Source organism: Salmo salar, chromosome 08, assembly GCF_965601325.2.
Source record: "Salmo salar chromosome 08, fSalSal1, whole genome shotgun sequence".
NCBI classification, from domain to species: Eukaryota; Metazoa; Chordata; class Actinopteri; order Salmoniformes; family Salmonidae; genus Salmo; species Salmo salar.
Window position 1 is genome coordinate 39,901,496 of NC_138298.1, and position 27,924 is coordinate 39,929,419.

The 27,924-nt window shown below is 43.9% G+C and overlaps 2 protein-coding genes across 3 annotated transcripts in view; one reads left to right on the forward strand and one right to left on the reverse strand.

The window, feature by feature from the left end:
• Positions 1-10,033, forward strand: part of LOC106592458 (protein Dok-7) — a 66,825-nt gene extending 56,792 nt beyond the window's left edge. The window contains exons 8-11 of the mRNA XM_082978677.1: positions 2,548-2,587; positions 2,913-3,041; positions 3,588-3,839; positions 7,363-10,033. Of these exons, the coding sequence (XP_082834803.1) occupies positions 2,548-2,587; positions 2,913-3,041; positions 3,588-3,839; positions 7,363-7,505 (564 nt within the window). The 3' untranslated portion in view covers positions 7,506-10,033. The remainder of the gene's footprint in view (positions 1-2,547; positions 2,588-2,912; positions 3,042-3,587; positions 3,840-7,362) is intronic.
• Positions 9,107-23,927, reverse strand: LOC145881554 (alpha-2-macroglobulin receptor-associated protein). Of its 2 annotated transcripts, XM_082978678.1 has the most exons (10): positions 23,641-23,927; positions 22,899-23,043; positions 16,223-16,353; positions 15,769-15,889; positions 15,139-15,229; positions 14,868-14,932; positions 14,671-14,753; positions 14,532-14,582; positions 12,483-12,608; positions 9,107-10,800 (listed from the first exon to the last, which is right to left on the reverse strand). In XM_082978678.1, exons 1-10 carry the CDS (start codon positions 23,800-23,802, stop codon positions 10,732-10,734), a joined length of 1,044 nt encoding a protein of 347 aa, XP_082834804.1. In that variant the 5' UTR covers positions 23,803-23,927; the 3' UTR covers positions 9,107-10,731. The 2 variants fall into 2 exon arrangements, with proteins under 2 accessions (XP_082834804.1, XP_082834805.1); XM_082978679.1 differs by lacking the exon at positions 14,532-14,582.
• Positions 23,928-27,924: the final 3,997 nt, after the last annotated feature.

The window sequence follows — 27,924 nt, forward strand, 5'->3', positions numbered from 1 at the left end:
GTAGTTAACCTGTATGGATCAGTTGGTAGAGTATAGAGCTTGGTGTAGTCAGTATGTTAGTAGTTATCCTGTATGGATCAGTTGGTAGAGTATAGAGCTTGGTGTAGTCAGTATGTTAGTAGTTAACCTGTATGGATCAGTTGGTAGAGTATAGAGCTTGGTGTAGTCAGTATGTTAGTAGTTATCCTGTATGGATCAGTTGGTAGAGTATAGAGCTTGGTGTAGTCAGTATGTTAGTAGTTAACCTGTATGGATCAGTTGGTAGAGTATAGAGCTTGGTGTAGTCAGTATGTTAGTAGTTAACCTGTATGGATCAGTTGGTAGAGTATAGAGCTTGGTGTAGTCAGTATGTTAGTAGTTATCCTGTATGGATCAGTTGGTAGAGTATAGAGCTTGGTGTAGTCAGTATGTTAGTAGTTAACCTGTATGGATCAGTTGGTAGAGTATAGAGCTTGGTGTAGTCAGTATGTTAGTAGTTGTCCTGTATGGATCAGTTGGTAGAGTATAGAGCTTGGTGTAGTCAGTATGTTAGTAGTTAACCTGTATGGATCAGTTGGTAGAGTATAGAGCTTGGTGTAGTCAGTATGTTAGTAGTTAACCTGTATGGATCAGTTGGTAGAGTATAGAGCTTGGTGTAGTCAGTATGTTAGTAGTTATCCTGTATGGATCAGTTGGTAGAGTATAGAGCTTGGTGTAGTCAGTATGTTAGTAGTTATCCTGTATGGATCAGTTGGTAGCCAGCCGTAGGTAAAATATATGCAGTAGGACTGTAAGTTGCTTTGAATAAAATCTGCTGCTCAGTGGAATATATTATTATGTTTTTGAAAGGTTCCTCTTTCATCTCTGCTGTGAGCGGAAGTGTGAAATAATCACCCACCATTTTAACCATTTTAACGATCATTTATTGTTCCAACAACATCTTAACATTTATTTCCTTGCTTTTTCTTTTCACATCTTTAACCTTCCCCAATGCGCCTCAGACCAAACAATGACTGTGTCCCAAATGCCACCTTATTCCCTATATAGTACCTATTGTCCTGGTTGGAAGTAGTGCACTTTATAGGGAATAGGGTTCTGTTTGGAACGCAGACCACAGTGTGTTCCCTCCTCCATCTGCTGAGCACTGAGAACCAAACAGATTAGCAGCCATCACACCTCACCGTGTGTGTGTAATCAACGACAACTTGTCAAACTCAGTGTGTTGTCAATAGAAAACAACTGATTCAAGAAAAGCAATGGCGTGGGGTTTTAATAACCAAATCAGACAATCACCTGAAGAAAACGCCTCCTTAAACCAGAGAAGAGAGAGTGGGAGAGCGTGTGTTATAGTATAATCTGGTGTAGTGTCATGTATTGTAGTATAATGTGCTGTAATATAATGTATTGTAGTATAATGTATTGTAATATAATGTGCTGTAGTATAATGTGTTGTAGTATAATCTGGTGTAGTGTCATGTATTGTAGTGTCATGTATTGTAGTATAATGTATTGTAGTATAATGTATTGTAATATAATGTGCTGTAATATAATGTATTGTAATATAATGTGCTGTAGTATAATGTGTTGTAGTATAATCTGGTGTAGTGTCATGTATTGTAGTGTCATGTATTGTAATGTAATGTATTGTAGTATAATGTATTGTAGTATAATGTATTGTAATATAATGTGCTGTAATATCATGTATTGTAATATAATGTGCTGTAATATCATGTATTGTAGTATAATGTGGTGTAGTATAATGTGCTGTAATATCATGTATTGTAGTATAATGTGCTGTAATATAATGTATTGTAGTATAATGTATTGTAATATAATGTATTGTAGTATAATGTGCTGTAATATAATGTATTGTAGTATAATGTATTGTAATATAATGTGCTGTAATATCATGTATTGTAGTATAATGTGGTGTAGTATAATGTGCTGTAATATAATGTATTGTAGTATAATGTGCTGTAATATAATGTATTGTAGTATAATGTGGTGTAGTATAATGTGCTGTAATATAATGTATTGTAGTATAATGTGCTGTAGTTTTATGTGCTGTAATATAATGTATTGTAGTATAATGTGCTGTCCTATAATGTATTGTAGTATAATGTATTGTAGTATAATGTGCTGTAGTTTTATGTGCTGTAATATAATGTATTGTAGTATAATGTATAATGTAGTATAATGTGCTGTAGTATAATGTATTGTAGTATAATGTATTGTAGTATAATGTATTGTATTTTAATGTGCTGTAGTATAATGTATAATGTAGTATAATGTATTGTAGTATAATGTATAATGTAGTATAATGTATAATGTAGTATAATGTGCTGTAGTATAATGTATTGTATTTTAATGTGCTGTAGTATAATGTGTTGTAGTAGAATGTGCTCTAGTTTTATGTGCTGAAATATAATGTATTGTAGTATAATACGCTGTCCTATAATGTATTGTAATGTATTGTAGTATAATGTATTGTAGTATAATGTATTGTAGTATAATGTATTGTAGTATAATGTGTTGTCTAATATTTTTTCTCTTTCTGTTCCATTTTAGACAAACAGCCCTTCACATTCAAGACTCTCCCTAACACCAGGTCTGTCTGTCTGTCTGTCTGTCTGTCTGTCTGTCTGTCTGTCTGTCTGTCTGTCTGTCTGTCTGTCTGTCTGTCTGTCTGTCTGTCTGTCTGTCTGTCTGGCTGGCTGGCTGGCTGGCTGGCTGGCTGGCTGGCTGTCTGGCTGGCTGGCTGGCTGGCTGTCTTTCTCCCTCTGTCTGGCTGTCTGTCTTTCTCCCTCTGTCTGGCTGTCTGTCTGTGTATTTACACTATTATTGTCATGGTAACATCATAACAGGACTAAATGGTCTGTATATATTCATGAACCTGTTGGTGTTAATGTTCAATACCGCCCTACGTTTCTCAGATCCACCACTCCAGTGTAGAGAGGTAGGGAGGGGTGAGGTGGGCCTCTCTCACCCTCTACAACCACCCTATTCCCCCCCACCTCCCCCCGGCACCATGACGCCAAGCAGACAGACCTCAGTCTCTGGTGGTGAGAGCAATGCATCCTGGTTGTTGTTGTTTTATATTGGTTAGTAACGTCACATGATCTACTTTGCTTTAAACGGTTTGTCTTTTTAAAAACCTTTTCATGTGGACATATCTTTCATCGTGTGGGTTTGAAAATACGGCTGTTGATAATCGCAGGTTACAAATCCCGCTACATCCATTTAATCAAGCTTTATTTAAATGTACATTTGACACTGCAGGACACTTTACATGTTGTCCTGCTCACATCATTATATTCTGTTACTACGGTCCTGCTTCCCCTGACTGTCTGTCTGACTGACTGTCTCTCTGTCGTTCTCCCAGGGAGTGTCTGTCTGACTGTCTGTCTGTCTGTCTGACTCTCTGTCATTCTCCCAGGGAGTGTCTGTCTGTCTGTCTGACTCTCTGTCATTCTCCCAGCGAGTGTCTGTCTGTCTGACTCTCTGTCATTCTCCCAGAGAGTGTCTGTCTGTCTGTCTGTCTGACTGACTCTCTGTCATTCTCCCAGGGAGTGTCTGTCTGTCTGACTGACTCTCTGTCATTCTCCCAGGGAGATTCTTTAAGTTTCCTCCGGATTCTTCCACCATGATGACGTCATCAGTCCTGGACAGGCGTCACCATCACCAGACCGACCCCAGTGTGAACTACGTCAACATCCCCGTTAGCCCTGCGGCTAAAGCTAACAGAGCTGGCAGAGAGCTGCTCTACATGGAGCTGGATCTCCAGCCCGAGCCCTACGGTGGGCCAGTTTCCACCAACACCACTGCAGCGAGGGGTAACCCTTTGCAGCTGTGCAGACCCAGTAAGAACACCAACCCCTCTCAGATGGCCATTTTAGATTGATGTTTACGGCTCTTCATGTCGGCTCAAGTGTTTTGCTGGCTGGTTTGGCTTGCTGACTGCTTTGGCTGGCAGGTTTGGCTGGCTGACTGCTTTGGCTGGCAGGTTTGGCTGGCTGACTGCTTTGGCTGGCAGGTTGGTTGGCTGCTTTGGCTGGCAGGTTTGGCTGGCTGGCAGGTTGGCTGGCTGACTGGCTGGCAGGTTGGCTGGCTGGCAGGTTGGCTGGCTGACTGGCTGGCAGGTTGGTTGGCTGGCTGGCAGGTTGGCTGGCAGGTTTGGCTGGCAGGTTTGGTTGGCTGGCAGGTTTGGCTGGCAGGTTGGCTGGCTGGCAGGTTTGGCTGGCTGGCTGGCAGATTGGCTGGCTGGCAGAATGGCTGGCAGGTTTGGCTGGCAGGTTTGGTTGGCTGGCAGGTTTGGCTGGCAGGTTGGTTGGCTGGCAGGTTTGGCTGGCAGGTTGGTTGGCTGGCAGGTTTGGCTGGCAGGCTTGGCTGGCTGGCAGGTTGGTTGGCTGGCTGGCAGAATGGCTGTCAGGTTTGGCTGGCAGGTTTGGTTGGCTGGCAGGTTTGGCTGGCAGGTTGGTTGGCTGGCAGGTTTGGCTGGCAGGTTGGTTGGCTGGCAGGTTTGGCTGGCAGGTTGGTTGGCTGGCAGGTTTGGCTGGCAGGTTGGTTGGCTGGCAGGTTTGGCTGGCAGGTTTGGCTGGCAGGCTTGGCTGGCTGGCAGGTTGGTTGGCTGGCAGGTTTGGCTGGCTGGCAGGTTTGGTTGGCTGGCAGGTTTGGCTGGTCTGCTGTCCCTTAGCTCAAGTCTTGCTCTCAATCTCTATCTAGTATCCCAAATGGCACCCTATTTCCTAATTAGTGCCCTACTTTAGACCAGAGCCCTATGGGTCCTTTAACACTAGACAGGGAATAGGGTGCCGTTGGGATGTTTCCTAGCTGTCTAAAGGGCCTTTTCTCATCCCATTTCCTTCATACGTCCAATACATTTTGACTTGTGTGCCAAGAAGACTATGAGGCTTCAACTCTTCTGTGTAGTTTGGAGGAAAATTAATTATAGACTTAGACAGGATTAGTTATGGGAGAAGAGAGCAACTGAGTCTGGACACACACACACACACACACACACACACACACACACACACACACACACACACACACACACACACACACACACACACACACACACACACACACACACACACACACACACACACACACACACACACACACACACACACACACACACACACACACACACACACACACACACACACACACACACACAGAGAGAGAGAGAAGCGTTGTCAATGGGTCACCATGGAAACAGAGTGTAATTGGTAGAAAATCACTCATTAACTCGTCATGCTGAAAACAGGAATTTATTTAACCGATCGGCTCGCTGCACACAATCCTCTGCTTTATCAAATACAAATGGGTTACGTCTCAAATGACACCATATTCCCTATATAGTACACTGCTTTAGACCAGGGCCTACCATGGTGCTCTGATCAACAGTAGTGTACTATATAGGGAACAGGGCTCTATTTGGGATACTTCCAATGATGATATATTGTTGTGCGTTGTTTTCCCAGTAGAATGATGCAGAGACTGCTATTATAGCAACCCTCTTCCTGGAGATCTAATGTCCTGTGGGTTTTCAGTCCAACCCTCTTCCTGGAGATCTACCGTCCTGTGGGTTTTCAGTCCAACCCTCTTCCTGCAGATTTACTCTCCTGTAGGTTTTCAGTCCAACCCTCTTCCTGGAGATCTACTGTCCTGTGGGTTTTCAGTCCAACCCTCTTCCTGGAGATTTACTCTCCTGTAGGTTTACAGTCCAACCCTCTTCCTGGAGATCTACTGTCCTGTAGGTTATCAGTCCAACCCTCTTCCTGGAGATTTACTGTCCTGTAGGTTATCAGTCCAACCCTCTTCCTGGAGATTTACTGTCCTGTGGGTTTTCAGTCCAACCCTCTTCCTGGAGATTTACTCTCCTGTGGGTTTTCAGTCCAACCCTCTTCCTGGAGATCTACTGTCCTGTGGGTTTTCAGTCCAACCCTCTTCCTGGAGATTTACTGTCCTGTAGGTTATCAGTCCAACCCTCTTCCTGGAGATCTACCGTCCTGTGGGTTTTCAGTCCAACCCTCTTCCTGGAGATTTACTCTCCAGTAGGTTTTCAGTCCAACCCTAATTTAACACACCTGATTCTACTAATTAGCTGCTCAACAACCTTAACTAGTTGAATCAGATATGCTAAATTAGGGACTGAAAACCTACAGGACTGTAGATCTCCAGGAAGAGGGTTGGACTGAAAACCTGATGTTACCTCTCTCTCTCTCTCTCTCCATCCAAGGTGTCTGAATAGAGGAATAGACTGAATAGGAGATTCAGTAACTCTTGGAGGATAGTGGAAATACCTACTGTTGGGAACATATCATTATAATGGCTCAATAGGACATGTTTATAACCTAAGGTTGACTATAATACCTACTGTTGGGAACATGTTTATAACCTGACTATAATACCTACTGTTGGGAACATGTTTATAACCTAAGGTTGACTATAATACCTACTGTTGGGAACATGTTTATAACATGTTTATAACCTAAGGTTGACTATAATACCTACTGTTGGGAACATGTTTATAACCTAAGTTTGACTATAATACCTACTGTTGGGAACATGTTTATAACCTAAGGTTGACTATAATACCTACTGTTGGGAACATACAGCACTCTGTGGCCAACAGTCTCTTCCTCCTTTGTGCTGTGGCTTCCTGTACTGTAATAATCTCCTACTAGGAAACATAGAACCTGCTCAAAGCCATTGGATGTGTATATTTCTATCGTGTGTCCCGATTACATCACCCTTCTCCCAAAGTGTACACTCGCACACTACCCGTCATGGATTAAGGTTTGTTATAAGCAAAGTGTACACTCGCACACTACCCGTCATGGATTAAGGTTTGTTATAAGCAAAGTGTACACTCGCACACTACCCGTCATGGATTAAGGTTTGTTATAAGCAAAGTGTACACTCGCACACTACCCGTCATGGATTAAGGTTTGTTATAAGCAAAGTGTACACTCGCACACTACCCGTCATGGATTAAGGTTTGTTATAAGCAAAGTGTACACTCGCACACTACCCGTCATGGATTAAGGTTTGTTATAAGCAAAGTGTACACTCGCACACTACCCGTTATGGATTAAGGTTTGTTATAAGCAAAGTGTACACTCGCACACTACCCGTCATGGATTAAGGTTTGTTATAAGCAAAGTGTACACTCGCACACTACCCGTCATGGATTAAGGTTTGTTATAAGCAAAGTGTGCACTCGCACACTACCCGTCATGTATTAAGGTTTGTTATAAGCAAAGTGTGCAAGACAAACACTTCAGGAGAAGGCAGGATGATCAGGAGACTGTTTTTATGTTCTAGTAGAAGACCATGATGGTGTAGTCACTGGTTGTTGTTGGTCTTCCTGTCCAGTAGGGGGCTCCACCACATACGCCCACATAGACATCACAGCTTCAGAGACAGCTCAGAGAGTAGGAGCAGAACACGCCCAGAGGAGAGAGGACAGGCTGATGGAGCTGGAGGAGAACACGCCCAGGGGAGAGAGGATAGGCTGATGGAGCTGGAGCAGAACACGCCCAGGGGAGAGAGGATAGGCTGATGGAGCTGGAGCAGAACACACCCAGGGGAGAGAGGATAGGCTGATGGAGCTGGAGGAGAACACGCCCAGGGGAGAGAGGACAGGCTGGAGGAGAACTCGCCCAGGGGAGACAGGATGTAAAGGAGAGGCACCCTGCAGTGTCTCTCGCTCTCTCTCGCTCACACATCTACCTGAAATTATTTGAGTGTTTTCTTGTAAATAGTAACTGCTTTGTTTGCCAAGAGATTATTTATTAACTTGTATTATATTTAGCCACCCTTTGCCTTGATGACAGCTTTGCAAACTCTTGGCATTCTCTCAACCAGATTCACCTGGAATGCTTTTCCAACAGTCGTGAAGGAGTTCCCACATATGCTGAGCACTTGTTGGCTGCTTTTCCTTCACTCTGCGGTCCAACTCATCCCAAACCACCTCAATTGGGTTGAGTTCGGGTGATTGTGGAGGCCAGGTCATCTGATGCAGCACTCCATCACTCTCCTTCTTGGTCAAATAGCCCTTACACAGCCTGGAGGTGTGTTGGGTCATTGTCCTGTTGAAAAACAAATGATAGTCCCACTAAGTGCAAACCAGAGAGGATGGTGTATCGCTGTAGAATGCTGTGGAGGCCATGCTGGTTAAGTGTGCCTTGAATTCTAAATAAATCAGTGTCACCAGCAAAGCACCATCACACCTCCTCCTCCATGCTTCACGGTGGGAACCACACATGCAGAGATCATCCATTTACCTACTCTGCGTCTCACAAAGACACAGCGGTTGGAACAAAAATTCTCAAATTTGGACTCATCATACCAAAGGACCGATTTCCACTGGTCTAATGTCCATTGCTCGTGTTTCTTGTCCCAAGCAAGTCTCTTCTCCTTATTGGTGTTCTTTTAATAGTGGTTTCTTTGCAGCAATTTCACCATGAAGGCCTGATTCATGCAGTTAAGATGTGTCTGTTACTTGAACTCTATGAAGCATTTATTTGGGCTGCAGTCTGAGGCTGGTAACTCTAATGAACTTATCCTCTGCAGCAGAGGTAACTCTGGGTCTTCCTTTCCTGTGGCGGTCCTCATGAGAGCCAGTTTCATCATAGCGCTTGATGGTTTTTGCTACTGCACTTGAAGAAAGTTTCAAAGTAATGATGGACTGTCATTTCTCTTTGCTTATTTGAGCTGTTTTTGCCATAATTTGGACTTGGTCTTTTACCAAATAGGGCTATCTTCTGTATACCACCCCTACCTTGTCACAACACAACTGATTGGCTGAAATGCTTTCAGAAGGATAGAAATTCCACAAATGAACTTTTAACAAGGCACACCTGTTAATTGAAATGCATTCCAGGTGACTACCCCATGAAGCTGGTTGAGAGAATACCAAGAGTGCAAAGCTGTCATCAAGGCAAAGGGTGGCTACTTTTAAGAATCTCAAATAATATAAAATATATTTTGATTTGTTTGACACTTTTTTGGTTACTACATAATTCCATATGTGTTATTTCAGTTTTCTGTAATTCTGTTAAATTTTGTTATGCTCATTGTATACCAATTTCTACAAAATATCCAGATGGCGAGAAAATGGGAGAAAATGTTTTATTACTTTTTGAAATTTGTTCAATCTACATTTGATTCATTTTTGTTATTACAGTGTTTTGCATCTTCAGGATGCCCTGCCCACATGGGCCAATAACACACTGTGTATTCATGGTTGAAAGACTGTTAACATCGATTACAATCATGACTCGTTCTCTCAGTAACTCTCCAATCAATTACATTCTGATTGGGTTTATACAGTGGCTTGTGTTACAGCTTGAATTTAAATGAGATTTGTTCCACTGGCCTACACACCATCATGTCAAAGTTGTTTTTAGATAAAAACATTTTTTACAAATAAATTAAAAAAATGAAAAGCTGAAATGTCTTGAGTCAAGAATTCAACCCCATTGTTATGGCAAGCCTAATTAAGTGCAGTAGTAAATATGTACTTAAATCACATCAGTTACATGGACTCACTTTGTCTGCAAGAATAGTGTTCAACAGGATTGTTGAATGACTGCCTCATCACTGTAACCCCACACATACAGATAATTGTAAGGTCCTTCAAATCGAGCAGTGAATTTCAACCACAAAGACCAGGGAGGTTTAACAATAACCTCGCCAAGAAGGGCACCTATTGGTTGATGAATAAAAACTAAAAGCAGACATTGAATATCAATACACCCAGTCACTACAAAGATTCAGGCGTCCTTCCTAACCGAGTTGCCAGGGAGGATGGAAACCGCTCAGGGATTTCACCATGAGGCCAAAAGGTCACAGAGGAGTTCTTTAGATTTGCTGATATCAAGCTACCAGTATTGTTTAAATACCATTGATATTGTGTGTTACTATGGTGATGTAGTCAAATCCAATGATACCATGTGTTACTATGGTGATGCAGTCTTGCTGTTAGCAGCTATTTTCCCTAGAAGGTTTTAATGGTGGTAATATGTGGTTGTCTCACTTACTTTCATAATAAAACTGACATTATTAAGTGTTTGAATAAGAACATATGAGGTTCTGGTCAAAAAGGAATAGGGTACCATTTGGTACACTGACATAATCATAGGGCCTTGGTCAAAAGTAGTGCACTATGTAGGGAATAGGGTACCATTTGGTACACTGACATAATCAGATGTACCTACAATAGGCATATACACATATTTACACATTCCCAGTAGCAGCACCCAGGGCACTGAAAAACACATTCCTTCCCAAATGGCACCCTATTCCCTACACAGTACACTATTTCCATAGGGCCTTGGTCAAAAGTAGTGCACTATGTAGGGAATAGGGTGCCGTTTGAGATAGAAGCAGGCTCATCATTATTAAAATGGAACATAATCACAAATGAGATTTACATGGAAAAACACTGATTTCTTTAAAGTGGTCTACAAAAGAGCAATGTGGACGGAGGTTGTGTGTGTGTGTGTGTTAAAATATGTGTGTGTGTGTGTGTTAAAAGAGAGAGAGTGTGTGTGTGTGTGTGTAGACAGGCAGATTAGCAGTTCATCGTAGGGTTGTCATGACACCAGCGTCGCCACACTATGAAGCACTGTGGCAAGAAAGCATGAAGCAGACTTCCTTTGTTGTTGAGGAAAACCAGTGTGAATGTAGAAAACACCCAGCCTTCTGTTGTCACCCCCAGAGCCACGTCTGAGGAGTCTGTTACAGTTCGTTACGGTTCAGTCCTTTACGAGAGATCTTACTGGTTAAATCCTGCATGTGCTTCTTCATCTGAGAGAGAGAGAGAGAGAGAGACGTTACACAGATTTCTTTCCTAAAACATCCCCGTTTTCCTTCTGTTGTAGACCAGGAGTGAAGTGCACTTTAAAAAGTCCATGAAACGTGAAAGTCTTAAAGTACTCCATCTCTGTCAAGATGTAAAATGCGACCTGACTTCCTACCTTGTACCCCATCTCTCTGACAGGTTATTGTCTCTCTCCTACCTTGTACCCCATCTCTCTGCCAGGTTATTGTCTCTCTCCTACCTTGTACCCCACCTTGTCTTCTCTGCCAGGTTATTGTATCTCTCCTACCTTGTACCCCATCTCTCTGCCAGGTTATTGTATCTCTCCTACCTTGTACCCCATCTCTCTGCCAGGTTATTGTATCTCTCCTACCTTGTACCCCATCTCTCTGCCAGGTTATTGTATCTCTCCTACCTTGTACCCCATCTCTCTGCCAGGTTATTGTATCTCTCCTACCTTGTACCCCATCTCTCTGCCAGGTTATTGTATCTCTCCTACCTTGTACCCCATCTCTCTGCCAGGTTATTGTATCTCTCCTACCTTGTACCCCATCTCTCTGCCAGGTTATTGTATCTCTCCTACCTTGTACCCCATCTCTCTGCCAGGTTATTGTATCTCTCCTACCTTGTACCCCATCTCTCTGCCAGGTTATTGTATCTCTCCTACCTTGTACCCCATCTCTCTGCCAGGTTATTGTATCTCTCCTACCTTGTACCCCATCTCTCTGCCAGGTTATTGTATCACTCCTACCTTGTACCCCATCTCTCTGCCAGGTTATTGTATCTCTCCTACCTTGTACCCCATCTCTCTGCCAGGTTATTGTATCTCTCCTACCTTGTACCCCATCTCTCTGCCAGGTTATTGTATCTCTCCTACCTTGTACCCCATCTCTCTGCCAGGTTATTGTATCTCTCCTACCTTGTACCCCATCTCTCTGCCAGGTTATTGTATCTCTCCTACCTTGTACCCCATCTCTCTGCCAGGTTATTGTATCTCTCCTACCTTGTACCCCATCTCTCTGCCAGGTTATTGTATCACTCCTACCTTGTACCCCATCTCTCTGCCAGGTTATTGTATCACTCCTACCTTGTACCCCATCTCTCTGCCAGGTTATTGTATCTCTCCTACCTTGTACCCCATCTCTCTGCCAGGTTATTGTATCTCTCCTACCTTGTACCCCATCTCTCTGCCAGGTTATTGTATCTCTCCTACCTTGTACCCCATCTCTCTGGTTTTCTCTGCCAGGTTATTGTATCTCCTACCTTGTACCCCATCTCTCTGGTCTTCTCTGCCAGGTTATTGTCTCTCTCCTACCTTGTACCCCATCTCTCTGCCAGGTTATTGTATCTCTCCTACCTTGTACCCCATCTCTCTGGTCTTCTCTGCCAGGTTATTGTATCTCTCCTACCTTGTACCCCATCTCTCTGGTCTTCTCTGCCAGGTTATTGTATCTCTCCTACCTTGTACCCCATCTCTCTGGTCTTCTCTGCCCGGTTATTGTATCTCTCCTCCCTTGTACCCCATCTCTCTGGTCTTCTCTGCCAGGTTATTGTATCTCTCCTACCTTGTACCCCATCTCTCTGGTCTTCTCTGCCAGGTTATTGTATCTCTCCTACCTTGTACCCCATCTCTCTGGTCTTCTCTGCCAGGTTATTGTATCTCTCCTACCTTGTACCCCATCTCTCTGGTCTTCTCTGCCAGGTTATTGTATCTCTCCTGGTTTCTCAGGATGTGGTCGTTGTCTCCTAGAGCTTCAACATGTCTCAGCTTCTGGTGGGATAACTCCAACTGCTCCTGAGAGGGGGAGAGAGGAGCAGGGGGGAGAGAGGAGCAGGAGAGGGGAGCAGGGGGGAGAAAGCCAGAGGAGCAGGGGGGAGAGAGCCAGAGGAGCAGGGGGGAAGAGAGGGCCAGAGGAGCAGGAGAGGGAGAGAGAAGCAGGAAGGAGAGAGAGAGAGAGAGAGAAGCAGGAAGGAGAGAGAGAGAGAGAGAGAAGCAGGAAGGAGAGAGAGAGAGAGAGAGAAGCAGGAAGGAGAGAGAGAGAGAGAGAAGCAGGAAGGAGAGAGAGAGAGAGAGAGAGAGAGAGAGAGAGAAGAGGGCCAGAGGAGCAGGAGAGGGAGAGAGAAGCAGGAAGGAGAGAGAGAGGGAGAGGGAGGAGAAAGTGAGTTGTCCAATGCAAAAATGGACCCTATGCCCTAGGCACTTGCTTGGTGGAAGCACCATATTGCTTACACCTGTCAAACCCTCTCAGATCTCTAAGTGCCTAGGGCGTAAGGGTCCATCTGGGACATCAAGGAAGCGAGCAAAGTGAATAAAAGACTGTCTTCAGGAAGTATTCACACCTTCACTTTTCCACGTTGTTACGTTACAGCCTTATTCTAAAATCAATTAAGTAACAAATTCATCAATCTTTGCAAATGTACACACACGAAAAAAATAAAAATGAAATACATTATTTACATAAGTATTCAGACCCTTTGCTATGAGACTTGAAATTTAGCTCAAGTGCATCCTGTTTCCAATGATCATCCTTGAGATGTTGGACATGATTTGGAAAGGCTCACACCTGTCTATATATGGTCCCTCAGTTGACAGTGCGTGTCAGAGAAAAGCTCTGAGACAGGATTGTGTCGAGGCACAGATCTGGGGAAGGGTCCCAAAACAATTCTGCAGCATTGAGGGTCCTCAAGAACACAGTGGCCTCCATCCTTCTGAAATGGAAGAAGTTTGGAACCACCAATACTCTTCCTAGAGCTGGTTGCCCGGCCAAACTGAGAAATCGGGGGAGAAGGACCTTGGTCAGCGAGGTGACCAAGAACCCGATGGTCACTCTGACAGAGCTACAGAGTTCCTCTGTGGAGATGGGAGAATCTTCCAGAAGGACAACCATCTCTGCAGCACTCCACCAATCAGGCCTTTATGGTAGAGTGGCCAGACGGATGCCACTCCTCAGTAAAAGGCACATGACAGCCCGCTTGGAGTTTACCAAAAGGCACCTAAAGACTCTCAGACCATGAGAAACAAGTCTGGAGGAAACCTGGCACGATCCCTACAGTGAAGCATGGTGGTGGCAGCATCATGCTGTGGGGATGTTTTTCAGTGACAGGAACTGGGAAACTAGTCAGGATTGAGGGAAAGATGAACGGAGTAAAGTACAGAGAGATCCTTGATGAAAACCTGCTCCAGAGCATTCAGGACCTCAGACTGGGGAGAAGGTTCACCTTCCAACAGGACAACGACCCTAAACACACAGCCAAGACAACGCAGGACTGGCTTCGGGACAAGTCTCTGAATGAGTGGCCCAGCCAGAGCCCGGACTTGAACCCGATTGAACATCTCTGGAGAGACCTGGAAATAGTTGTGCAGCGACGCTCCCCGTCCAACCTAACAGAGCTTGAGAGGATCTGCAGAGAAATGTATGAGGTTTTTTTAACCTGTTTTTGCTTTGTCATTATGGGGTATTGTGATGTCATTATGGGGTATTGTGATGTCATTATGGGGTATTGTGATGTCATTATGGGGTATTGTGTGTAAATTGATGAGGGGAAAAAACAATGTAATCAATTTTAGAATAAAGCTGTAATGTAACAAACCGTGGAATAAGTCAAGGGGTCTGAATACTTCCTGAATTCACTGTATATAGACTGAGTATAACATCATTAAACAGACTTTCCACTAATCAGATCATGTTGATTGACTGATTAATAATTGATAGGTTACCTGGTAGTGGCTGTGCTTCTCTACCTTGGTCTCAAAGTGCTTCAGTTCCTCCTGATCACACACACACAACCGGACAGAACATTATGGTCCAGATTGTGAAAAGTGCTGACTTTAAAACAGATATGGAAAGCACACAGACCTTGAGGGAGTCCAGTTCATCTCCAGTCAGGTTGGCTCTCTGTGCCATCTCCCACAGCTCTATCACCCTGGGCTCCTTAAACTCTGGAGAGGACGGAGGGAACTGCACAACTAGTCACACTCAACAGTGTGTGTGTGTGTGTGTGTGTGTGTGTGTGTGTGTGTGTGTGTGTGTGTGTGTGTATATATACCACTCACCACTGTCCTCGCTGAAGCCCTCGTGGCTGAGTTTCCTCAGGCGTTCGAAGCCCTGGTTCAGATCCCTACAAGCACACACACCATTAAAGCACACACACACACCGTTAAAGCACACACACACCGTTAAAGCACACACACACACACACACACCGTTAAAGCACACACACACACACACACCGTTAAAGCACACACACACACACACACCGCTAAAGCACACACACACACCGTTAAAGCACACACACACACACACACACACACCGTTAATACACACCTCATCTTGTCCTTCAGGTCGGTGTGTTTCTGATGCAGGACATGTTCTTTAACTTCCCCTTCTAATGGAGAGATCACATTCTTATGGATCTCTATAGAGGGAGAGGGACGGATGAGGGACGGATGAGGAGGGAGAGAAGGACGGGATTGGAGGAGAGAGGGACGGATGAGGAGGGAGGGAAGGACGGGATTGGATGAGGGAGAAGACAGACAACACTGTTATCCAGTGTCTTACTGTCAGTGATTCAACTAAGATGGTTAAAACCTCTACATCACAATCACTGAAACTACTAACGTCCCTCAATAAAGCAGCTGTCAACAAAACCAACAGGAATATTTCACACAATCACCAGCAGTCAAACAACTACATTATAATTTAACCTAAACCAAGTGACACTTCATCACTGGGCTAAACACTGGTCTAAACACTGGGCCAACACTGGGCTAAACACTGGGCTAAACACTGGGCTAAACACTGGGCTAAACACTGGGCTAAACACTGGGCTAAACACTGGCAATCATTAGTGGAGAGGAAAGGAGGAGAGAAGAGCAGAGAAGAGAGAGAGCGAGAGGAGAGGCAGAATGACAGACAAAAGAGAAGAACAAGAACGAGCGTAGAAAGTCCTCTCACCCTCTGTGCGGCTGACGGTATCCATGACGATGTTATACTCGCTGATCTTGTCCTTGTGGTGTTGAAACTCCCTCTTCAGACTCTGCATTTCCTCCTCTGAAAACTTACCAGAAGTCTTAGCCTGTAGGGAAACATTTCCATTACACTGTTAGTAGGAGGAATGAGGACAAGTAGCCCCAAAATGACTTCTTGGGTTGTAAACTGGGGTGAAAGCCATAGAGGGAGAGAAACTGAGGACAAGTAGCCCCAAAATGGACGCTGTTATATTGAAACTGGCCGTGCGTCCCAATCATATCACCTTTCTACTGAAGTGTTCACTCGTTCCCTACTTCCCACTAATCTAAAAGCATTGGGTTGGTGGAGGCGTGGCCATATTTCTGATCACTGATTTGAAAGGAAATGACTGGTAAGGTCAGAGAACAAGAGCCCTCCCCCCACCCCGTTCCTCTCTCACCTTATTCCACAGTTTGTCCAGTCTGGGGTCATCAAACATGTCTCCTTCTCTGATGTCATGGTCCTTCAGGTTGTTAGATTCTAGAGGTCTGGTGTCCTTCTTCCCGTCCATCCCATACTTAGCCAGGATCACTGGGGTGGGGGGAGACACAAAATGGACGCCAGTTAACCATACCATCCATCCCATACTTAGCCAGGATCACTGGGGTGGGGGGAGACACAAAATGGACGCCAGTTAACCATACCATCCATCCCATACTTAGCCAGGATCACTGGGGTGGGGGGAGACACAAAATGGACGCCAGTTAACCATACCATCCATCCCATACTTAGCCAGGATCACTGGGGTGGGGGGAGACACAAAATGGACACCAGTTAACCATACCATCCATCCCATACTTAGCCAGGATCACTGGGGTGGGGGGGAGACACAAAATGGACACCAGTTAACCATACCATCCATCCCATACTTAGCCAGGATCACTGGGGTGGTGGGAGACACAAAATGGACGCCAGTTAACCATACCATCCATCCCATACTTAGCCAGGATCACTGGGGTGGGGGGAGACACAAAATGGACGCCAGTTAACCATACCATCCATCCCATACTTAGCCAGGATCACTGGGGTGGGGGGAGACACAAAATGGACGCCAGTTAACCATACCATCCATCCCATACTTAGCCAGGATCACTGGGGTGGGGGGAGACACAAAATGGACACCAGTTAACCATACCATCCATACCATACTTAGCCAGGATCACTGGGGTGGGGGGGAGACACAAAATGGACACCAGTTAACCATACCATCCATCCCATACTTAGCCAGGATCACTGGGGTGGTGGGAGACACAAAATGGACGCCAGTTAACCATACCATCCATCCCATACTTAGCCAGGATCACTGGGGTGGGGGGAGACACAAAATGGACGCCAGTTAACCATACCATCCATCCCATACTTAGCCAGGATCACTGGGGTGGGGGGAGACACAAAATGGACGCCAGTTAACCATACCATCCATCCCATACTTAGCCAGGATCACTGGGGTGGGGGGAGACACAAAATGGACACCAGTTAACCATACCATCCATCCCATACTTAGCCAGGATCACTGGGGTGGGGGGAGACACAAAAAGGACGCCAGTTAACCATACTATCCATCCCATACTTAGCCAGGATCACTGGGGTGGGGGGAGACACAAAATGGACACCAGTTAACCATACCATCCATCCCATACTTAGCCAGGATCACTGGGGTGGGGGGAGACACAAAATGGACACCAGTTAACCATACCATCCATCCCATACTTAGCCAGGATCACTGGGGTGGGGGGGAGACACAAAATGGACGCCAGTTAACCATACCATCCATCTCATACTTAGCCAGGATCACTGGGGTGGGGGGGAGACACAAAATGGATGCCAGTTAACCATACTATCCATCCCATACTTAGCCAGGATCACTGGGGTGGGGGGGAGACACAAAATGGACGCCAGTTAACCATACTATCCATCCCATACTTAGCCAGGATCACTGGGGTGGGGGGAGACACAAAATGGACGCCAGTTAACCATACCATCCATCCCATACTTAGCCAGGATCACTGGGGTGGGGGGGAGACACAAAATGGACGCCAGTTAACCATACCATCCATCCCATACTTAGCCAGGATCACTGGGGTGGGAGACACAAAATGGACGCCAGTTAACCATACCATCCATCCCATACTTAGCCAGGATCACTGGGGTGGGGGGAGACACAAAATGGACGCCAGTTAACCATACCATCCATCCCATACTTAGCCAGGATCACTGGGGTGGGGGGGGAGACACAAAATGGACGCCAGTTAACCATACCATCCATCCCATACTTAGCCAGGATCACTGAGGTGGGGGGAGACACAAAATGGACGCCAGTTAACCATACCATCCATCCCATAGTTAGCCAGGATCACTGGGGTGGGGGGGAGACACAAAATGGACGCCACTTAACCATCCCATCCCAGATAGGACAATGAGCCAGATGTATAAACGCGAAGCATCCGGTTGGCGGTTCCACTCACTACCAAATATGGTGATGAGAGGAAGCCCAGTGGCCGGCGGTGGGAGAAGGTGGAGCTAGGTGGATTTTGGTCAACATTCTGCTAATTTTCTCATCGATTAAACATTTAATCTCAATCCAGTTTTCTGTTCCCAAAATTACAATCTGTTACGAACAGAGTGGACTAAGTTTTGTCGACTTTACCCATTGCTAAAGTTTATTTTTATTTTTAATAGCGTTGTTTATAAGGAGTTAAGGATGAATTTAGTTATTGCACATATGCACTTCAGAGTAGGCGTTCCCTAACACAAATATGCAAATACATGCTAGAAAGAGCCAATAGGATCTCGCTAGCTCGTGCTTGGCTCTGCCCACTATGATTAATTTACCCCCCATTGGAAACGACAGGCTGTGGTCCATCTTGGTTTAGTTATAAAAAATATTTTATACTTAAGCAATAAGGCCCGAGGGGGTGTGGTAGATGGGGAATATCCAACGGCTAAGGGCTGTTCTTATGTCCAACGCACCCCTTCCCCAAGGGCCTTCACACCCCCACGACACGATAACAAGCCATACACCTTCCCCTTCACACCCCCACGACACGATAACATGCCATACACCTTCCCCAAGGCCCTTCACACCCCCACGACACGATAACAAGCCATACACCTTCCCCTTCACACCCCCACGACACGATAACAAGCCATACACCTTCCCCTTCACACCCCCACGACACGATAACAAGCCATACACCTTCCCCTTCCCACCCCCACGACACTATAACAAGCCATACACCTTCCCCTTCACACCCCCACGACACTATAACAAGCCATACACCTTCCCCAAGGCCCTTCACACCCCCACGACACTATAACAAGCCATACACCTTCCCTTTCACACCCCCACGACACGATAACAAGCCATACACCTTCCCCTTCACACCCCCACGACACGATAACAAGCCATACACCTTCCCCAAGGCCCTTCACACCCCCACGACACGATAACAAGCCATACACCTTCCCCTTCCCACCCCCACGACACGATAACAAGCCATACACCTTCCCCTTCACACCCCCACGACACGATAACAAGCCATACACCTTCCCCTTCACACCCCCACGACACGATAACAAGCCATACACCTTCCCCAAGGCCCTTCACACCCCCACGACACGATAACAAGCCATACACCTTCCCCTTCCCACCCCCACGACACGATAACAAGCCATACACCTTCCCCTTCACACCCCCACGACACGATAACAAGCCATACACCTTCCCCTTCACACCCCCACGACACGATAACAAGCCATACACCTTCCCCAAGGCCCTTCACACCCCCACGACACGATAACAAGCCATACACCTTCCCCTTCACACCCCCACGACACGATAACAAGCCATACACCTACCCCTTCCCACCCCCACGACACGATAACAAGCCATACACCTTCCCCTTCACACCCCCACGACACGATAACAAGCCATACACCTTCCCCTTCACACCCCCACGACACGATAACAAGCCATACACCTTCCCCAAGGCCCTTCACACCCCCACGACACGATAACAAGCCATACACCTTCCCCTTCACACCCCCACGACACTATAACAAGCCATACACCTTCCCCTTCACACCCCCACGACACTATAACAAGCCATACACCTTCCCCTTCACACCCCCACGACACTATAACAAGCCATACACCTTCCCCTTCACACCCCCACGACACGATAACAAGCCATACACCTTCCCCTTCACACCCCCACGACACGATAACAAGCCATACACCTTCCCCAAGGCCCTTCACACCCCCACGACACGATAACAAGCCATACACCTTCCCCTTCACACCCCCACGACACGATAACAAGCCATACACCTTCCCCTTCACACCCCCACGACACGATAACAAGCCATACACCTTCCCCTTCACACCCCCACGACACGATAACAAGCCATACACCTTCCCCTTCCCACCCCCACGACACGATAACAAGCCATACACCTTCCCCAAGGCCCTTCACACCCCCACGACACGATAACAAGCCATACACCTTCCCCTTCCCACCCCCACGACACGATAACAAGACATACACCTTCCCCTTCACACCCCCACGACACGATAACAAGCCATACACCTTCCCCTTCACACCCCCACGACACGATAACAAGCCATACACCTTCCCCAAGGCCCTTCACACCCCCACGACACGATAACAAGCCATACACCTTCCCCTTCACACCCCCACGACACGATAACAAGCCATACACCTTCCCCTTCCCACCCCCACGACACGATAACAAGCCATACACCTTCCCCTTCACACCCCCACGACACGATAACAAGCCATACACCTTCCCCTTCACACCCCCACGACACGATAACAAGCCATACACCTTCCCCAAGGCCCTTCACACCCCCACGACACGATAACAAGCCATACACCTTCCCCTTCACACCCCCACGACACTATAACAAGCCATACACCTTCCCCTTCACACCCCCACGACACTATAACAAGCCATACACCTTCCCCGTCACACCCCCACGACACTATAACAAGCCATACACCTTCCCCTTCACACCCCCACGACACGATAACAAGCCATACACCTTCCCCTTCACACCCCCACGACACGATAACAAGCCATACACCTTCCCCAAGGCCCTTCACACCCCCACGACACGATAACAAGCCATACACCTTCCCCTTCACACCCCCACGACACTATAACAAGCCATACACCTTCCCTAAGGACCTTTACACTAGAGGTCGACCGATTAATCGGAATGGCCGATTAATTAGGGCCGATTTCAAGTTTTCATAACAATCGGTAATCGGTATTTTTGGCCACCGATTTGCCGATTTTATTATATATTTTTTATTATTATTATTATATATATATTTTTAAAACCTTTATTTAACTAGGCAAGTCAGTTAAAGAACACATTCTTATTTTCAATGACGGCCTAGGAACGGTGGGTTAACTGCCTTGTTCAGGGGCAGAACGACAGATTTTTACCTTGTCAGCTTGGGGATGCAACCTAAAGCAGCTCTGCTCTCTCTCGGAAATCTACTGTTTATAAAGCAGCTCTGCTCTCTCTAGAAAATCTACTGTTTATAAAGCAGCTCTGTCTCTCTCTAGGAAATCTACTGTTTATAAAGCAGCTCTGTCTCTCTCTAGGAAATCTACTGTTTATAAAGCAGCTCTGTCTCTCTAGGAAATCTACTGTTTATAAAGCAGCTCTGTCTCTCTCTAGAAAATCTACTGTTTATAAAGCAGCTCTGTCTCTCTCTAGAAAATCTACTGTTTATAAAGCAGCTCTGCGCTCTCTAGAAAATCTACTGTTTATAAAGCAGCTCTGCTCTCTCTAGAAAATCTACTGTTTATAAAGCAGCTCTGTCCCTCTCTAGAAAATCTACTGTTTATAAAGCAGCTCTGTCCCTCTCTAGAAAATCTACTGTTTATAAAGCAGCTCTGTCTCTCTAGAAAATCTACTGTTTATAAAGCAGCTCTGTCTCTCTCTAGAAAATCTACTGTTTATAAAGCAGCTCTGTCTCTCTCTAGAAAAGCTACTGTTTATAAAGCAGCTCTGTCCCTCTCTAGAAAAGCTACTGTTTATAAAGCAGCTCTGTCCCTCTAGAAAATCTACTGTTTATACAGCAGCTCTGTCCCTCTCTAGAAAATCGACTGTTTATAAAGCAGCTCTGTCACTCTCTAGAAAAATCGACTGTTTATAAAGCAGCTCTGTCCCTCTCTAGAAAATCTACTGTTTATAAAGCAGCTCTGCTCTCTCTAGAAAATCTACTGTTTATAAAGCAGCTCTGCGCTCTCTAGAAAAGCTACTGTTTATAAAGCAGCTCTGCTCTCTCTAGAAAATCTACTGTTTATAAAGCAGCTGTCCCTCTCTAGAAAATCTACTGTTTATAAAGCAGCTGTCCCTCTCTAGAAAATCTACTGTTTATAAAGCAGCTCTGTCTCTCTCTAGAAAAGCTACTGTTTATAAAGCAGCTCTGTCTCTCTCTAGAAAAGCTACTGTTTATAAAGCAGCTCTGTCCCTCTCTAGAAAATCTACTGTTTATAAAGCAGCTCTGTCCCTCTCTAGGAAATCTACTGTTTATAAAGCAGCTCTGTCCCTCTCTATAAAATCTACAGTTTATAAAGCAGCTCTGTCTCTCTCTAGGAAATCTACTGTTTATAAAGCAGCTCTGTCTCTCTCTAGGAAATCTACTGTTTATAAAGCAGCTCTGTCTCTCTCTAGGAAATCTACTGTTTATAAAGCAGCTCTGTCTCTCTCTAGAAAATCTACTGTTTATAAAGCAGCTCTGTCTCTCTCTAGGAAATCTACTGTTTATAAAGCAGCTCTAGTTTAAGTAGTGTTATTTACACCACTTCTCCCGTCTAGTCCTTCTCCGTCTCCATTCTCCTCCATTCCTTCTACCTCTCTTTACCTCTATAGCCATGTCTATCGCTCTCCCTCCATCCCTCTCTCTCTCCCCCCATCCATCCACCCTCCTCCTCCATCCCTCTCTCTCACCATTGAAGCTGCATTGGTAGATTGACCTCTCTCTCCACCCAACCCCCTCCATCCCTTTCTCTCTCTCTCTCTCTCTCTCTCTCACCGTTGAAGCCACGTCGTAGCTTGGCCTCTCTCTCTCCATTCTCATCCATCCCGTCTGCCTTAGTCTTCTTCCACTGTAGCTCATCTTTCTCCTGGATCTTCAGATCACTGTGGAGCTCTGCCTGACGCACTGGGGGTAACTGCATCTAGAGGAAGGAAGTAGAGAGGGATGGAGCGAAAGAGAGAGACTGGTGTTAAACTGGTGTACTGTGGACAACTGCAACTAGAGAGAAGAAGAGAGGATGAGAGGAGAAAGAGAGATTGCCAATAAAGCAAATTGAATTGACTGGTGTTAGACTGGAGCACTGGGGGACGGAGGGATGATGAGAGAGAGGGATGGAGATAAAGGGATAGGAAGTAAGGATGGAGGAGGGAGGGTTGGGCGGTAAATAAAATCAGACTGGAACTAATTAAGTGTAGTGTGTGTGTCTGTCTGTGAGAGAAATCGGTGCCTAAAGTACCCGGGTACAATCAGACCTCAGCCATCTCTAACTACTTAACGTTAGCTGATTCAGCTACCTATGCCAAGCAAGTAAGGTAACTGTTAGCAAGCTAAGTTAGCTAAACAAATGTTGGATAGACCAAGGAAGTGTAGACAAAACGTATCTAACGTTAGAATGATAGTTAACTAGGAAAACCCATGGACTCCACTAGGACTAGACACGACCCGGTAACTAAGACAATTCACTCTCGACTGTCTCAGTATTTAAGTAAGCTAAACTAGATAGCATGACTTGACTTACCCTGATGGCTTTCTCCCACACCTGGTTGAGTTTAGCTATCCTAAATTCCACCGTGTTCTTGCCGTCCGTGGACGGTTTCTGGTCGTTCATTTCTCGTGAATACTTTCCTGCAATCGCCCCGACTGCGAGACACAACACCGCGAACAAACAACCGAACTTCATTTTGCACCGTACCGGAAATTAGATGGAAGAAATCTTAAATAAAACGCAATTTCAGAGCTACGGTTCGTCTGTCAGTCTTTCTAGCCCGAGTACTTCAAGTCATGTGTTTAGAAGAGGCGGACGCGTCCTGGATGAACTGCATTGTGGGATGTGTAGTTTTTGAATAAATTATATACTGGGTTTATAATACTGGGGAAAGGGTTTATAAACTTCCATACCCACAATGCACAACGTAATCGTTTCCTAGTAACGGAGGCTGTAGGAGCCTTTGAGCAAATAGGAATCAACCACGCGTTGGATTGAAAGGGATTTTGGGTTTAGCAAATTTACGCCACACTGGCATAATTTAATGTTGGCTAGCTTTCACACATGAAACAGCCTACTCAAGTAGTAATAAGTCACCAATGTTGTGTTAACCATTCAGTTCAATAAACTAGGTATTGATTGACGCCTGCACACACACACACACACACACACACACAAAGTTGTCTATGTTGGTACTGTAGTTGCCATGGCGCCCTAGAAGCCTAAGCAGAGAGATCCTGTAAATATGTACATATGAAATTATTTGTGTTTTTGTAAGTGTTTTGAAATATTTGCAGATGGACTGGCAGCTTGATAGCTGGCTCATTATTTTTGTTTGAATGATGCACCTGTAGCAGTTTTTCTTGTTTCACCTGGCTGCCTGTTCCTGGTCTTTTGAAAACATCAAGTGAGGAGTCACCTGAAGCGTGAGAGGAATGGGAGATACAGTTGAGGAATGCAGTGCTGAGGCAGAGGGCTCATAGTGAGGACGACTGGCTACTACTCTGAACTGTGTGTGATGAACTTTCTGGTGCTCAGAGCTGCTGAGGCATCAAGTGGGTAAGGAGGACAAGTCCAGTAGCTATAAGACTCAGGCTGATTCCCAGAGTAGCCCTCTACAAGATCAACACTAGACTCTTCATCAAATACCTTCCTGACCACCTTCCTCTGATCATGATATGTCCCTCTTCATCTTAGGAGGATGCATGAACTCAAAGACTTGGCCTCTATTGGTTGACCTAATTATAGTTAGACTTGGCCTCTATTGGCTGACCTAATAGTTAGGATATTCATGATGATGTACTGGTTGCTCTAACTATAATTAGGATATTCATGATGATGTACTGGTTGCTCTAACTATAATTAGGATATTCATGATGATGTACTGGTTGTTCTAACTATAATTAGGATATTCATGATGATGTACTGGTTGCTCTAACTATAATTAGGATATTCATGATGATGTACTGGTTGCTCTAACTATAATTAGGATATTCATGATGATGTACTGGTTGCTCTAACTATAATTAGGATATTCATGATGATGTACTGGTTGATCTAACTATAATTAGGATATTCATGATGATGTACTGGTTGTTCTAACTATAATTAGGATATTCATGATGATGTACTGGTTGCTCTAACTATAATTAGGATATGCATGATGATGTACTGGTTGCTCTAACTATAATTAGGATATTCATGATGATGTACTGGTTGCTCTAACTATAATTAGGATATTCATGATGATGTACTGGTTGCTCTAACTATAATTAGGATATTCATGATGATGTACTGGTTGCTCTAACTATAATTAGGATATTCATGATGATGTACTGGTTGTTCTAACTATAATTAGGATATTCATGATGATGTACTGGTTGTTCTAACTATAATTAGGATATTCATGATGATGTACTGGTTGCTCTAACTATAATTAGGATATTCATGATCATGTACTGGTTGACCTAACTATAATTAGGATATTCATGATGATGTACTGGTTGTTCTAACTATAATTAGGATATTCATGATGATGTACTGGTTGTTCTAACTATAATTAGGATATTCATGATGATGTACTGGTTGCTCTAACTATAATTAGGATATTCATGATCATGTACTGGTTGACCTAACTATAATTAGGATATTCATGATGATGTACTGGTTGCTCTAACTATAATTAGGATATTCATGATGATGTACTGGTTGCTCTAACTATAATTAGGATATTCATGATGATGTACTGGTTGCTCTAACTATAATTAGGATATTCATGATGATGTACTGGTTGTTCTAACTATAATTAGGATATTCATGATGATGTACTGGTTGCTCTAACTATAATTAGGATATTCATGATCATGTACTGGTTGACCTAACTATAATTAGGATATTCATGATGATGTACTGGTTGCTCTAACTATAATTAGGATATTCATGATGATGTACTGGTTGCTCTAACTATAATTAGGATATTCATGATGATGTACTGGTTGCTCTAACTATAATTAGGATATTCATGATGATTTACTGGTTGTTCTAACTATAATTAGGATATTCATGATGATGTACTGGTTGTTCTAACTATAATTAGGATATTCATGATGATGTACTGGTTGCTCTAACTATAATTAGGATATTCATGATGATGTACTGGTTGCTCTAACTATAATTAGGATATTCATGATGATGTACTGGTTGCTCTAACTATAATTAGGATATTCATGATGATGTACTGGTTGCTCTAACTATAATTAGGATATTCATGATGATGTACTGGTTGCTCTAACTATAATTAGGATATTCATGATGATGTACTGGTTGCTCTAACTATAATTAGGATATTCATGATGATGTACTGGTTGCTCTAACTATAATTAGGATATTCATGATGATGTACTGGTTGCTCTAACTATAATTAAGATATTCATGATGATGTACTGGTTGCTCTAACTATAATTAGGATATTCATGATGATGTACTGGTTGCTCTAACTATAATTAGCATATTCATGATGATGTACTGGTTGTTCTAACTATAATTAGGATATTCATGATGATGTACTGGTTGCTCTAACTATAATTAGGAAATTCATGATGATGTACTGGTTGCTCTAACTATAATTAGGATATTCATGATGATGTACTGGTTGCTCTAACTATAATTAGGATATTCATGATGATGTACTGGTTGCTCTAACTATAATTAGGATATTCATGATGATGTACTGGTTGCTCTAACTATAATTAGGATATTCATGATGATGTACTGGTTGCTCTAACTATAATTAGGATATTCATGATGATGTACTGGTTGCTCTAACTATAATTAGGATATTCATGATGATGTACTGGTTGCTCTAACTATAATTAGGATATTCATGATGATGTACTGGTTGTTCTAACTATAATTAGGATATTCATGATGATGTACTGGTTGTTCTAACTATAATCAGGATATTCATGATGATGTACTGGTTGCTCTAACTATAATCAGGATATTCATGATGATGTACTGGTTGCTCTAACTATAATTAGGATATTCATGTTGATGTACTGGTTGCTCTAACTATAATTAGGATATTCATGATGATGTACTGGTTGCTCTAACTATAATTAGGATATTCATGATGATGTACTGGTTGCTCTAACTATAATTAGGATATTCATGATGATGTACTGGTTGCTCTAACTATAATTAGGATATTCATGATGATGTACTGGTTGTTCTAACTATAATTAGGATATTCATGATGATGTACTGGTTGCTCTAACTATAATTAGGATATTCATGATGATGTACTGGTTGCTCTAACTATAATTAGGATATTCATGATGATGTACTGGTTGCTCTAACTATAATTAGGATATTCATGATGATGTACTGGTTGCTCTAACTATAATTAGGATATTCATGATGATGTACTGGTTGTTCTAACTATAATTAGACTACTTATATATTGGTTGTTTGTTTTTTGCGTTTGAAGTGCTTTGAGGTTCTTATGAAAAGTGCTATAGAAATGTAATTATCTCACCTCATTTGCTCACATATGTATATAGACTTATTTTTGTACTGTATTATTGACTGTATGTTTATTTATTCCATGTGTAACTCTGTGTTGTTGTATGTGTCAAACTGCTTTGCTTTGTCTTGGCCAGGTTGCAATTGTAAATGAGAACTTGTTCTCAACTTGCCTACCTGGTTAAATAAAGGTGAAATAAAATAAAAATAAATAAATGATTTATTATTATTATTATGACTGTATCAGCTTTGTTACCCAATAATATGCCTGAGAATCGACCAACCCATTCCAGA